At 35.9% G+C, this 14,521-nt stretch overlaps 2 protein-coding genes across 2 annotated transcripts in view; both read left to right on the top strand.

The window, feature by feature from the left end:
• LOC101741842 (paired box pox-neuro protein) overlaps nucleotides 1-3,793 on the top strand; it is a 99,195-nt gene extending 95,402 nt beyond the window's left edge. The window contains exon 5 of the mRNA XM_038021184.2: nucleotides 483-3,793. Coding sequence (XP_037877112.1) covers nucleotides 483-1,117 — 635 coding nt within the window. The 3' untranslated portion in view covers nucleotides 1,118-3,793. The remainder of the gene's footprint in view (nucleotides 1-482) is intronic.
• A 716-nt stretch (nucleotides 3,794-4,509) lies between these two features.
• On the top strand, nucleotides 4,510-13,161 carry LOC101741695 (golgin subfamily A member 6-like protein 22). The gene is made up of 10 exons (XM_038021246.2): nucleotides 4,510-4,672; nucleotides 6,473-6,567; nucleotides 7,044-7,301; nucleotides 7,565-7,715; nucleotides 8,002-8,185; nucleotides 8,436-8,614; nucleotides 9,641-9,817; nucleotides 10,443-10,655; nucleotides 12,152-12,258; nucleotides 12,694-13,161. Exons 3-10 carry the CDS (start codon nucleotides 7,174-7,176, stop codon nucleotides 12,779-12,781), a joined length of 1,227 nt encoding a protein of 408 aa, XP_037877174.1. The 5' UTR covers nucleotides 4,510-4,672; nucleotides 6,473-6,567; nucleotides 7,044-7,173; the 3' UTR covers nucleotides 12,782-13,161.
• The last annotated feature ends 1,360 nt before the right edge of the window (nucleotides 13,162-14,521 follow it).

Raw genomic sequence — 14,521 nt, 5'->3', positions numbered from 1 at the left:
TAAAATACAGCCTCGTATATCTTAGTTAGTATTTACAATTTTCATACAATCAATAGCTTCCATGATTTCCCTGAGAATGAGTCAAGAGCCTTACAAATTCGTTTAAAACAGTGTTTCCCAACCTTTTTGTGCCATGCCCCACTGTAACATTTCTAAAATTTTTATGTACCCCATACATAATTTTTAACATTAAAATATTGATTTGTTCACTAAAGAAATATAATTGATAGGTTTTAGAAAAAAAAAACACTATGAAATTGTTATCATAACACAGTAAGTAATATTTCAAAACATATAATAAAAAACTGAAATTCAAATTTAAGATAATTTTAATACAATATGTCTATATTCATTTAGCGCGATTGTCCCCCTTAATTTTCAAATTGCCCCCTTGTGGAGCCTGGGTCCCACGGTGGGAAACACTGGTTTAAAAGCACTTCAGCGTTTTTACCCTGTACTGATTTTGTTTATATTCATTGCAGAACCCTATGCACCGCCGGAACAGCCGCCAAATGTGCTAGACTACATGGCCCCAACGCTTCTACCGCAACAGAATCCCCCCTACCTGATCCACCCCGCAGTACGTGTGCCCCTACAGTCAACAGAACCCAGGATTTACGACAGACGACTCGCCACATCCTGGTTCCTGGCTAACCAAGTCCAGACCCAGGGACTGCTGAAGCCTTACCCGATATCGCCCTGGCAGCGTCTGGTTTCACCGTACGACAGCAAAGAATTCCCACCATACGCTTTGGCACTTCACAATGACCTGCTCAAAATGAATTCAGATGCTAAATCAGAAGACTCCGAGCATATATCGATTGACGCCAGCGATGATAGCACAGATAAGCCCGAACAAGAAGAGATCGAACCGAAAACGGTCGACGAAAGGGAGAAAAAGAAGAATCCATATTCAATAGAAGAACTATTGAAGAAGCCGAGCAAGATGAACGTGAAACCTTGTTTTCGTTTCCTGCCTCACTCGAGCAGCAGCGTTGCTGATATGCAGGAAAAGGACAGCAATAGAAGTTCACCAGCAAGCTTTTGCTCAATGCAAAGCGGCGTATCCAATGATTTCACGGAACCAATCAGTTCGGAAATAAAAGCGGGAAATTGATGAGAAATAGGCCTTCCCCAATGCCTTCTACAGAATGCGGTTCTCCGCCTTCCGCATCCAACGACTTCCCGCCGTGCGCACTAAGTCATCAGTCCACCTGGTTGGAGGACGCCCCACGCTCCTGGTACCCATCCGTGGCCTCCATTCGAGGACTTTCCTCTCCCACCTGGCGTCGTTGGTTCGACAGACGTGACCGGCTCATTGCCACTTTAGCCTGCTGACTTTGAGAGCTATGTCCAGCAGTGGGCAGATAAAGGCTGATGATGATGATGAGAAATATGGTCGAATCCAACACAGATATAATATGAAGAATATTTTCGAAAGTTGAACAATTATCATTTTTGTCTGCTATAATTCTCTTTCCTACAGTAGGTACTTATGGTTTCTTCTGTATTCTTTTGTGCGTTTTAGTCATTCCAGTGATTAAATAAGTTAAGTCAGTTAAGACTATAGTGATTTTATTTGTTGATAACTCGTTTTTTTAATTGTAAATACAGAATGAACATTCTCCAATGTATGGTTTTAGAATAAAAACATTCATTTCTCTATTCAAAACATCACCATTCCAACAATTATATCTTATTAGACATCTTATTAAATTATAATTTGCGTAATTACTGGTGGTAGGATGTCTTGTGACTCCGCACGGGCAAGGGCGGATCCAGCTTTGGCGCCAGGAGGGGGTCACATAGTCAGATTTAGATGCGTTCGTTCCCAGACGTTTGCCATTATACAAAGTTATTATATTATATTAAATTAATTAAATATTGAAGGTATGTAGTTACATAAAATCTGTATGGTGACAAAATATATAAATAAAATCATTATATTCAATTAGTGGTCCACCTAAGTCCTGGAACCAGCTCAGGGGGTGGTCATGACCCCATGACCCCCCCCCCTGGATCCGCCATTGCGCACGGGTAGGTACCACCACCCAGCCTAATTCTGGCGTGAAGCAGTAACGCATTTTGGTTTGAAGGGCGGGGCAGCCGTTGTAACTATACTTGAGACCTTAGAACTTATATCTCGAGGTGGGTGGCGCATTTATGTCGTAGATGTCTATGGACGCCAGTAACCACTTAACACCAGGTGGGCTGTGAGCTCGTCCATTAATTTAAGCAATAAATAAAAACGGTAGAATAGATTTCTACCTAAGTTCTATTTCCTGTGGTATTGTGGACGAAAAATGAATCATGTCCGTGTAAGTTTTTAATAATTAAGCATTACCATTCTTCCTTTATTTTAGTGAGTAACATAAAACTCTGCCATATGTAAATTATGTTATTGAGATTTTAGAATATAATTCAATTTAGGATCTAATAAAATGAATTTAGTAACTAGCCTTAGATAATTTATTTGTAAAAAAAAATATTATTTTGTGTATTTTATTGATTGATAATAAGTTAAATAGGATTCCATTAATATACTTATGTAATATTAATTTAGAGGAAAACATATATGTAAGCTTATGTTTAAAGTAATTCTGTGATAGTGTATATACATAATGTAAGTTTAATACATTGGAACGTATGTTTGTGTCATCTTAGCATGAGTTCGCACTGTAGAATATTGCATTTTATCGTCAACACTTAGAACATGTAGAACTAGTCTTATTGTGTGTCTTTCGATTTTCATGAGACGTAGACGTAATTAAAACTGTTTTACGGTTTAATTTAACGTTTTTATTATCATTATATTATACTAGCTGTACCCGTCCGCTTCGCTGGGCATTTAAATTTAACATTATTATTTCTCACCCCCCCAAAAAAATACTCATCATTAACGCCCCCGCAACTGGTGTAGGGAGTACAATACTCTTATAAATATTAACCTATGCGTTAAGTACATGTATTTTCTACATGGATACCAAGTTTCAAGTCAATCGGATGCACGGTTCAGTAGTTATAACGGAACATCCGTAAAAACCACTGTAGATTTATATATTAGTGTAAATTACTCCCGACGTTACCTTAGAGTACCAATACTTTACAGTTTCCGTGGACACGGGCGACGGTAAAAATAGTGTTACGCGCTGGGGTTCAGAATAAATAAAATTCTATCCAATTACAAGTTAACACTTCACTCAATTCAACACTTTAAACACTTTAAAATTCTCAATTCGCTTCTTCCGCTTCGCTTCAGGTGATCCATTCACTGTTTCTAATTGACTGCGTGCCATCTCTGCAACGCTTTTATAGTCGAGACGTTGCTAACACTAGCCCTAGCAAGAGCAGTGCTTCGCAGAATCTACCACTGGATCGGAAACGCGACCCACTGAGAAAATCCGGCGAGAAACTAAGTGGGCTGTGTCTGTGGGTTAATTTATTCGTCAAGCCCTGCGTTTTATTGCGGCCCTAGTGATACACGTGACGGATTTCTTATAATACTAGAAGAAATATAGATATAGTAAACATTGAGTGAAGAGTATTTCTTATAGAATGCGATTATTAGGTGCGGCACAAGCCCTGAATATATTAGTGGTGATTTTAGAGAAACTTCACATCAATAAAACCCTTCTATAATACATGAAACACATGCAAAACGTTTGTATATAAACTGTACTATATAGTCGTAATAGTGTAATAGTTCCGTAAATTGTGTATATAAACATATTAATAAGAAGTAAACATAGCATGTTCAATTGTTTATTCAAATAAATTAAATAAACAAATTACAGGGGCTCTCTTTCATTTCACATTCCTCTCTTTATGAACTAGATAACTTAGTTTTTTTATTTTATTTATTGCTTAGATGGGTGGACGAGCTCACAGCCCACCTGGTGTTAAGTGGTTACTGGAGCCCATAGACATCTACGACGTAAATGCGCCACCCACCTTGAGGTATGAGTTGTAATGTATCAGTTTACAACGGCTGCCCCACCCTTCAAACCGAAACGCATTACTGCTTCACGGCAGAAATAGGCTGGGCGGTGGTACCTACACGTGCGGCGCAGTTAAAAAAAACGGTCGGCCACTTAACAAAAAACATTCGGGCACTTGAGGGTGAAGTTCAAAATGCCCTTAGAGCAAGCGAGCGGATAGAGATCCTACCAGCAGTAACAGTCCAGGACCAGTGATATTCACTTTGTGATCTTTACGAGTTACAATAACCACGTCATATATGATGGCAATGGACCATCTCAACAAAAGATAAACCTTCTATTTTTTACCTTTCAGCAATGTTGTCTATCTCTCTCTAACGGGAACTATTGAAAGAGATAAACACATTAACTTTCGCACATACCTACATTTATAAGCGTCACTAATAAAATCGTACAACTAAAACGCATTATTTAATTTTTTGTCTCTTTCTATCATTTCTGTAACACGCTGTAAATGAGAGAGACAGATACCTATTCTTATGTTACACCACCTATATTAATAGGCGTCTATAGTGTTGAACTGTTACCAAAGTAACATGTTGGATCGATACTTAAAACATCGGTGATACAGTCACAATCGCTCTTAGAATTTACGAGAAAAAATGGTTGGTTTAAGACAATCAAAGAACGTGGCGTGTCAAATTTACTTCGGGCATCCCAAACAGTTTTGGCGGGTAAGATAGTTTAATATATTTTTTTCTACAAATATATTTATTTTATTAATACTAGCAGTATTTTCGAAACTACTTTTACGATTTAATCTCGCTTTTTTTATTGTCATTCTATTATTATTGTTACTAGAGGTCCCGCAGTAGTCGAAATTCGACTATAATTAATTTGAATTGTAAGTTTTTACACTATTATGATTGTATTTTATTCTTCTCTAATCACAAATTTCGCCAAGGCTACACTATAAAAATATTAACAAAGACAAACAATATTTAATCTCAATTTGACAACAGACGTCAAGAACAAAAGTTTGACAATAAATAGTATGCATGCGTGTTGCGTTAAATACATGGTATGTAGTGTGTGTAATGTTTTCTTTATTGATTTAATGTATCTTTTATGCATTATTTAAAAAAAAAATTAGCATTGTGCACTTCTTCTCTATATTCTCTATAAGTGTGGAAAATTTCATACTGCTCCGTCCGCGTAATTTTCGTAAAAAGGGATACAAAGTTCACGTATTAATTTAAAGATTGCTGATGATACGAATAGTTTATAACGTTTTCGTGGACACAGACGACTAAGATAGAAATGGTTTCTAGACTTTTACGTTTCATTTCACACAGAATGAACTAGTAGTATCTTGAGGTCTGGCGGTTTGTTTGACTTGTCGGATTTCATAATCACTATAAGAGGTGTTCGATAAGTCTCAATCATCTTCATCGCACGCAGTATCTGTTAACTTGAGCTAGTACTAGCCGTACTCGCTCGCTTCGCTGGGCATTTAAAATTAACATTATTATTTATTGTCATTTTTATTAGGGAGTCCAACACTCATATAAATGAATATCTATCCATTAAGTATATGTATTTTCTACATGGATACCAAGTTTCAAGTCAATCGGATGCACGGTCCAGTAGTTATAACGGAACATCCGTAAAACCACTGTAGATAAATTTATATACTAGTATAGATATGGATTTTGTAAATTTTTATAAATCCTCTAAATACTTGTACTTTCCACTGTCGGGAGCATGTTGATAAGGTGTAGACTTTGGGAATTGAATGTATTTTATTCTAATTCATTATAGAGGCGATATTTTAATGAATGAAATTCATATAGCTTAATGGTTAATTCTGTGAAAATGTCATCTTCTGTATACCAATTATATTTACGTGGTTGTGGCCTACGGTCCGCTAACCATTGAACACTAATTTTGTCCACCTATGTAATGTGATAATAAAAAGTAGACTTATACCTTTTGCGTTTTTAAACTAGCTCTATTCCAATATTGTACCTGGCATTGGCATTTTCAATCCCAACATTGGCATGTTCCTAGCATTACTACGGTCCGTGGGCAGGAATAGAAACCTTCCACGACCCTACTACCTATAACCTGCATATGGACACTATGACCTTACTAGGTCACTCAATTAGAAATAACGATCTATTTCAATCGATTTTTATTTCTGACTAGCTGACCCGGCAAACTTCGTAGTGCCTCAATCGATAAATAAAAGACCTAAGTATAAAATAGACTTAAAACAAACAATAGGAATCCGTCTGACGGGGGACACATCAAAGGAAAAACAAAATTGTTATTTTTATTTAATTCCGAACATTTTCATTCATTTATCTACCTTTTAAGCCTTCCCTGGACTTCCACGAATAATTCAAGACCAAAATTAGCCAAATCAGTCCAACCATTCTCGAGTTTTAGCGAGACTAACGAACAGCAATTCATTTTTATATAATATAGAGATTTTCTTTTCAATCGATTTTAATCGATTTTATTTATTTCAGGAGCGCAAGCGCTCGGATATGAAGGCAGTTATCGATGTGGAAGATATGAAGAAACAAACTGATATTGTTGATTACGATTCGATACATTTACAGAAGTAAGTATGCTAAGTTTGGTTTGTTCTTACCACGATTCTCGTTTTTAATCAATACCCAATTTCAAAGCCGTCACAAGTCTCATTTATTTAATCGTTTTTTGTTTTAAGAGATTATATGACCTGGTAACTAAGACCTTTAAGTCATGTCTTATTTTAATTTATATTCATATTTTTATGAAAAATGATAATATGGAGTGAAATGAAATGAGATGATATGGGATGAAATATAATCTCAGTAAAATTCATTTACTGAAATTTTTTCAGAGGACTTTTTGGAGGATCCCGACCCAGCGGCTTTGTTTCATTTTACCATATTTGTGCACTTTCACAGATATTAAACAGTTAACAAACCACCATTATTACACATTTAAACATGAAGAAACACTAAATAGACAAAATAAAACATATCACACAACCTCACTCCTCCCGTTCCCACCAAAAAGTCCTATTTAGTCGATAATAAAATATATTTATAGATTAATAATTAACAAAACAAGTGAAAGAGTAGAAGAGTTATTACATCTAGAAGAACACAATCTATGACAAAGAAGATGCAAGCTAAAAGCGTTGTTGGAGAGAGAAGAAGAAGAATTTAATCAAGCATTGATGAGCAGGAAGAGAATGGAAGAATGCGAGTATTGTAAAGAAAGAGATAGAAAGATCGCCAGTTATAACGACGAGTTAGAACAAGAGAAGATAAGAGAATGTTTAAAAGCTTTAGAAAGAGAAAAAATGTGAGTAGGATACTATATAAAATTAAAATTTTGATTAAGATTACATTTTTCATACTCTGAGGTGAGATAATTTACAACTTTCTTAAGGGTGTATCCTGTAATTATCATCACACAACCCATCTGATGTTAAGTGGTTACTGGAGCCCATAGACATCTACAACGTAAATGCCGCCACCCACTTTGCAATATGAACTACAAATGTATAAATGTACCTAAATGATACCCACTTATAAATGTTAATGATTAAATTTTTTGGATTCAAGTTCCAACGGCAAGATGAGCAAGAAACAGGACGAAATACGTTTGAGGGAAATGCAGAAGATGCAGATCGAAGAGAAACGTAATATAGAAAAAGAAGAATACGTTATGGACATGATGTGGCACCAAGTTCTTCTGGACGACACGTACAGAAAGGTAACGAGTTACGTAAGAGTATAGAAAGATGGAATCTGAAATTTGATATATCTTGCACAGATTGTCACCACGAATTTTATTGGTCTTAAAATTGGACGAAGCTTATTACCTATCCTTATAACTCATAAACAACAGTAATGTCAGGCTTACCGTCCAGCTAAGGACCAGAGTCACTGTCTATTAGAATATAATTCAATTCTAATTTGAAGATTGGAGGTCGAATGTGTTAGACATAAAAAAATAATGATATGCATTCAACTTTTCAATAATACTCATAATTATATAGGAAAAATACGAAAAGGAATACGCAGAAAGGAAGCAGCAAGAGATGAAAGAAAGAAGAAGAGCTTATGACGAACAAATCGCTAGTGCCAATAGTAAGAGACAGCAATTTATGAAAGAAGAAAGACATGAAGAGAAGGAAAAAATAGAAAAAATTAAGAAGAAAATGGAAGAAGATTACAATGAAGGTCTAACATTTATCATTCTTATTTTGAACTTGACAAAGTAGGTTAAAAATATTGTTATTTTTGGATCTAAGCATAAAGAGTAGTAAAAATAATAATAATAATAATAATAATAATAATAATAATAATAATAATAAGGTATTATATATTCGTAGACATTTGAATAAACGGTTTTAATTATGTCAACTTGTAAAGCTGAAGAAAATACTAAACGTAAAACAATTGTTATTATAGTCGAAAATGTGATTCGCAGAAATTGTAAAGAAGAAAAAACAGCAGATGACAAACAAAATTAACTTTCTGGAAGGACACGAAATGAAATTAAGGAGGCTGCACAAAGAAAAGTTAGAAGATCGCCAAATAGACAATAATACGATAGAGAGAGCCTTAGAAGATTTAAGAACAGAACGAATGATGAAAATGAATCAGATAGTATGTTTATTAGTGCAATTTACACAATTTTTTACTGGTGGTAAGGATCTCTTGTGAGTCCGCACGGGTAGGTACCACCACCCTGCCTATTTCTGTAATGCGTTTCGGTTCGGAGGGTGGGGCAGCCGTTGTAACTCTACTAAGACTTTAGAACTTAAATCTCAAGGTGGGTGGCGCATTTACAATGTGGATGTCTATGGGCTTCAGTAACCACTTAACACTAGGTGGGCTGTGAGCTCGTCCACCCATCTAAGCAATAAAAATAAATAAAAAAGAAAATATTATTTCTAAGGTCTCAACTTACCCGTGCGGACTCACAAGAGGTCCTACCACTAGTATTGTTAAATTAAATATTACGAATTGTTTATAAAACCCAATAAAACCGGTCATAACACGAATCGTCCACATAAGTAAAACTATGGAGGCCGCACATGAATTTATTTATATTATATACATTTACATACATACATATGTACATTTATTTATTGCTTTACCGATTCCGCCCGATTCCGATCCGGTAGTAGATTCATTCGCGAAGCAGCTACTCTTGAGCTGTTAGGTCTCCTTCGGAGGCGCTCGGGTAGCTGTTAGCAAATCCCACCTCTCCTGGCTGACCCTTTGCTCGCCCACCTGTCCTGGTGAAACTGGAAAGGCCTCCGGGCCACCAGTAATCTTTCAATCATAAAAAAAAAATAAAAAAATATTGCTTTACGTGGACGAGCTCACAGCCCACCTGGTGTTAAGTGGTTACTGGAGCCCATAGACATCGATAACGTAAATGCGCTATCCAGCTTGAAATATAAGTTCTAAAGTCTCAGGTATAGTTACAACGGCTGCCCCACCCTTCAAACCGAAACGCATTACTGCTTCACGGCAGAAATAGGCAGTACCTACCCGCGCGGACTTACAAGAGGTCCTCCCACCAGTAAAAACATTTTCCATTGATAGAGTATTGAACAGAAATGACATGCTATAAGCTAACTAATTGATTTATTCAACTCTTTATCTTAATTCCTAATATTTCAGCGAAATCTTCAAGTTGAAAAACAGATATGTCTACAAAACTACAAAAACGAGAGAAATATCGCTTCGGCCCTCGATAATGAAGCAGAAAGAGCAGCAGTTGAATGGAAAAAACAAGAGGAGAAAAAGGCGGATGAAATTTATAGAAGGGCAGAAGAAGAAAATAGAATTAAACGACAGGTAAGTAGGTAGATCGCGATTTGTAATACAAAAGAGAACATTAAATTTAAGTCTTAACATGCCAGTTATTTTAACGACAACCTGGCATACACTGGTAGTATGTAATTAGGCCATATAAGTGCATGATCGACATAGCGAATATCCGATATCTTTAACTGTATCATCCATTATATTGTATCACTTTTTATGTTATTAGTAACACAATGCTTTACTTAAACTTTTTGGCTCTGGAACAAGCTCTCCTCCATGGCGTTTTCTAAGCTCTTTCCTCCTGAAATTCGATACATGCAACTCACCGAATTAGGAAACCATTAATTACCTAGTGCAATGTTTTTCTTTTTATAATCCTGTAATCGATTAATTAAATCGATCACACCGCTAAACCGACAAAAACTAAGTTTCTCATTTTTCTCTGGTCCCAGTAAAAGCATTAAGGTATTTTTTTATATTCTTATATAAAAAAATATGACAAAATTTTTAGACTACATTCCAAGTTATTATATATATACATTTTGGGCCCACGATTTTCTGTCTCCTTTATGCCTAATTCAATTTTAATAACATAGATTTACCAAACATTTCAGTAGAACCTCCCAGAATGCTTCAAACATTTCGATATTTTCAGAAAGCGAATCAAGAATATAGGCAGCATTTAGATGAACTGCACAGTGAGATGATCAATTGTAGGCGGGAAAGAGAAGAAAAGATGGAATTAGTTAAGAGGACGGCGTTGAAGGAAATGCAGGACAAAATAAATGATGCCAACACAGAGTTGCGGAGACAGATAGAATATAGAAACGATCTTACAAATCATATAAGACAGAATCAAAAATATTTGGCAGGTTTCTTTTAATTCAGTTAATTCATGAAAATCTAACTACTTATTTAAGTGCTACTTGCGTAGAAAGAAAAGTAACAAAGACATTGGCATTTAACTAAACTATGGAGGGTCGAAGTAAGGAGAACCGTCTCCATATGGGAGAAGCTTGAAAAAGCGGTAGGCAGCGGCTTGGCTCTGCCCCGGCATTGCTGAAGTCCATGAGCGACGGTAACCACTCACCATCAGGTGGGCCGTGTGCATCATCTGCCTACAAAGGCAATAAAAAAAAGTGTCTCACTTTCAGCACTAAATAACAGTTCAAAAATCCTCCAGATTGGCGCTAGCATAGGCACAGAGTATGATATGAATTGAGCAGTTTTGAACTGATTGAAGTATGCTGAGTTAGGAAATTTAATATATTTAATGACTAGAGAAGGTACCTAGTTAGTGACAATATAATATACAAGACCTCACATGTTTACGTAGTCCAAACTAATTTCGTTAATATAACCTAAAATTATTGCTGTGGTAAAACGTGGAGACATCGATTGCAATTTTTTATCAGCTTTAAATAAAATAAATACTTTTTGTGATTTTGTAGTGCTTACAGTTCTTTCGTCCTTTTTTATTTCTCTATATTATTCTAATGCCGGCCACTGACATGCGCGCAAATATTCGTACATTGTACGAATGTTTGCACGCATGTGAAGGGCCTGTGTGTCAAACATTCATTCGCAAACCTAGCGGCTGTGCAAATGGGTTCGCATACTCAATTTACGAACCCGTTTGCGCTTCTTCCTACACTTGTTTACGAATGTCTCACGAAATTCTCCTCCTTTTTAATTCGTCAATAGAACATTGAAGAGAAAAAGAGTTTTGAATTCTTTCCCAGACATCATTAACAGCCATGATGTTTTTATGGGATTTCTTTTGATGAAGATACGCTACACAGTATATATTATTATACTACACGAACTATGAAAATGGCGATACGTCCGTTACCTTCGCAATCGTCGGCGCAACTGGGCAAGCGAATGTGTGGGAGACTACGCGAAGGTTCGAGGTTCGCGCGTTTTGATGTCTGTTAAAAAACCGACACAGCTTGGAAAACCACGAATGCAGCGAAAACTTTGCATAATCATTTGCAAATGTCGTCCCACACTTGCGGGTTTGCGTATTCGTGCGCATGTGAGTGACCGGTGTATTATCTTAAAGCGCCTTTTTTTTAATTTACCCGGTTGCTACTGTAGCGCCACCCTTATTTAGCAGATTTTAACGGACACTTTTTCAAATATAGAGACGGTTCTCCTTACCTCTACCCTACATAAACTAAACATAATATTTATCGTTATCATAGAATATGCTTTACAATCTACCGTTATGGATTTTTTTTAAATAATAATAAACAAAATTGGAATAAATAATTTTTTGTATACTTAAAACGAAAGAATGCTTTTCGGGTGCCTGGTTCATAAGCGTTCACAATTTAAAATATTTAATAACTTTTTTTATAGGAATCTAATTTGAAGAACATGGAATATAAGGATAGACCTTTTACAAAAAAACAGATTTATTTCAAAGATGCGATGGAAATAATTGGAATTCCTAAAGAAACATCTAGGTGAGTTTTATTTGAAATCCGATAACCATTTTGTTAACGGTACTGTTTCAAAAATTTTATTATTTTCATTTATTGAAGTGAAACTTCTTTAGGGCGCATGAAGGTAAAATTTTTACAGATGTAACGTCACGCAGGTATGCAACGGAAGTGTCGAAAAATTTTAATACAGCGCCATCTATGAGATTTTTTAATACTAACGTGCATATGAAACCTACTGTAGTGAATTTCAATTTAGGATTATACGTGACGTTAAAATATCGATTCACAGAGGGCGCTACCTCATACTATAAAAGATGATTTACAATTATTTACTAATGACAAAATTTTACATATACATACTTAGACATTTAGGATAATTGTATTTTAATTTTTGAAGGTTTCACTTCTAATACGTGTGAATTGCACACATGTTTCTTTTTTTTTAATCGCTTTCAGTACAAATCCGGTGCATCCATTTAAAAGAGTACTGCAAATGAAATTAAAGAAGAGCGAATCAGTACAGCTGCCGAAATTACTAACGTAGCTAAAACAAGTTTAAGCATGTTTACAAGGTACATTTTGTTTCGCCTTTTTTTAATTTCTGGAGCCAAGTTGCTCTTACGGAGCTTGGATTGAAGAAGATTAAGTCATAACGAAACAACCATCGAAAGAAATTTGCTCCAAAATCAGATGCTACGTGGCAATAAAGATTTCCGGAAACGAATTGTGTCTGAACTAGTCTGATCTGAAGGCAGCGATAACAGGTCAAAAGAATGAATGAATGAACTCTGCTCCGATGGCGGGAGGTGCGATGGCAAAAAGGAGATAAAGGGATCAACTCCAGTAATTCCTCAGAGCATTTCTATGTACATTACCTGAAAGCTATATATGAAAAAATAAAAAATAAATATTTACTTGTGCTATATACTTGATACGCGTTTTTTTTTTAATAATTAAGATATTTTATTTTTATGCTTTCTTAATTAAATTCTGTGTGAATCTCTTGAATTGGTACAAACAGATTGATAAAAAAAAAAAAACCGATCACTTATATATTGGGGATGTTGGATGTTTTCTTGCTTTACACACAAACAAGAGAAGAAAGCACTCTCAGATCTTGAATACAAAAAAATCTTAAGATACTGACTACACTCTTCAACGGAACATAGACGCATCATAATTTGATGGATCAAATTGTCACCTAATCGCACCCAAAAAGGTTATTTAGGTTCAAGATTGTAGTCATACTGGATAATAAGGCGTTTAGTATTTGTGAGAGTGGTGAAGCATAGAAAAATACAACAAAACTATTTCTTGGGTTTCTTCCAAAAAGCTCAATCAAGTTTCAATAAATTCCCACTCTTTCAATTGGTTTATTTCACTTCTGGCCCAAAAATCGATATCCACGTTTCCTTTTAAACGTTTGGTTGTATGAGCTTCATTCCTTTTGCCTGTCTGTATTGGTAATAGAAACAAAACAAAAGGTTCTGCCTCTGTCTAGTAGGTATTAGATAGGTATTTATGTAATAGGTACATACATAAATAGAACCGGTCATCGTTCTCGTCGAACCCGAGGGCTCGACGAGTAAGTTAACCCACAGACACAGCCCATTGAGTTTCTCGCCGGATCTTCTCAGTGGGTCGCGTTTCCGATCCGGTGGTAGATTCTTCGAAGCACGGCTCTTGCTAGAGTTCGTGTTAGCAACGTCGTCACATTTGAGCCCCGTGAGCTCACCTACTAGTTAAGGTTACGCTGAAATAGCCTCTCAAGGCTATCAGCTTAGGTAGGAAAAAAAAACAAAAAAAAAATTGATAAAATACAATCTCGTATACGGTATTTCATATCTATCTTATTCAGGAAATTTAAAGTAGAAGCACAGTCATATGTAAGCACAGCACAGATTAATAAATACTACGTACCTACCTAACTACTACTACATACCGAACAGATGCAACAGCTCCTAAATATTAAGTGTATAATAAGTACGGCGACAGCTCTTTTTAACTTTCTAATGGTTCCCTGTTTGGCGCTAATATAGTTTATTTATTTATTTAGTAGACTTAGTAGGTAACTTAATTTCTGCCAGTCAAGTTTGATGTTAGGGACGTACTTACCTGTCGATTAGTGATACTCAACGGTAGCCAAAATTTTTGGGCCAAATTCCTATCCCAGCCTCCGCTTCAACGGAAATTACAATTTTGTACTGCGATCCCATCCAATATTTACTAAACTTGAACCGATCCGTAGTCCGGATTGAAAAAGTTCTATCCGATTAGGATCGAT

The sequence above is a fragment of the Bombyx mori genome, chromosome 28, assembly GCF_030269925.1.
Source record: "Bombyx mori chromosome 28, ASM3026992v2".
Taxonomy (NCBI): domain Eukaryota; kingdom Metazoa; phylum Arthropoda; class Insecta; order Lepidoptera; family Bombycidae; genus Bombyx; species Bombyx mori.
The sequence above is the reverse complement of the archived record's forward strand: the minus strand, read 5'-3'. Positions and strand labels throughout refer to the sequence as shown.

Coding starts and splice junctions, on each gene's coding strand:
- LOC101741695 (XM_038021246.2), top strand. CDS start 7,174: ATGAGCAGGAAGAGAATGGAAGAATGCGAGTATTGTAAAGAAAGAGAT. Junction 8,186..8,435: donor GGAAGAAGATTACAATGAAG/GTCTAACATTTA, acceptor TGTGATTCGCAG/AAATTGTAAAGAAGAAAAAA. Junction 12,259..12,693: donor ATTCCTAAAGAAACATCTAG/GTGAGTTTTATT, acceptor AATCGCTTTCAG/TACAAATCCGGTGCATCCAT.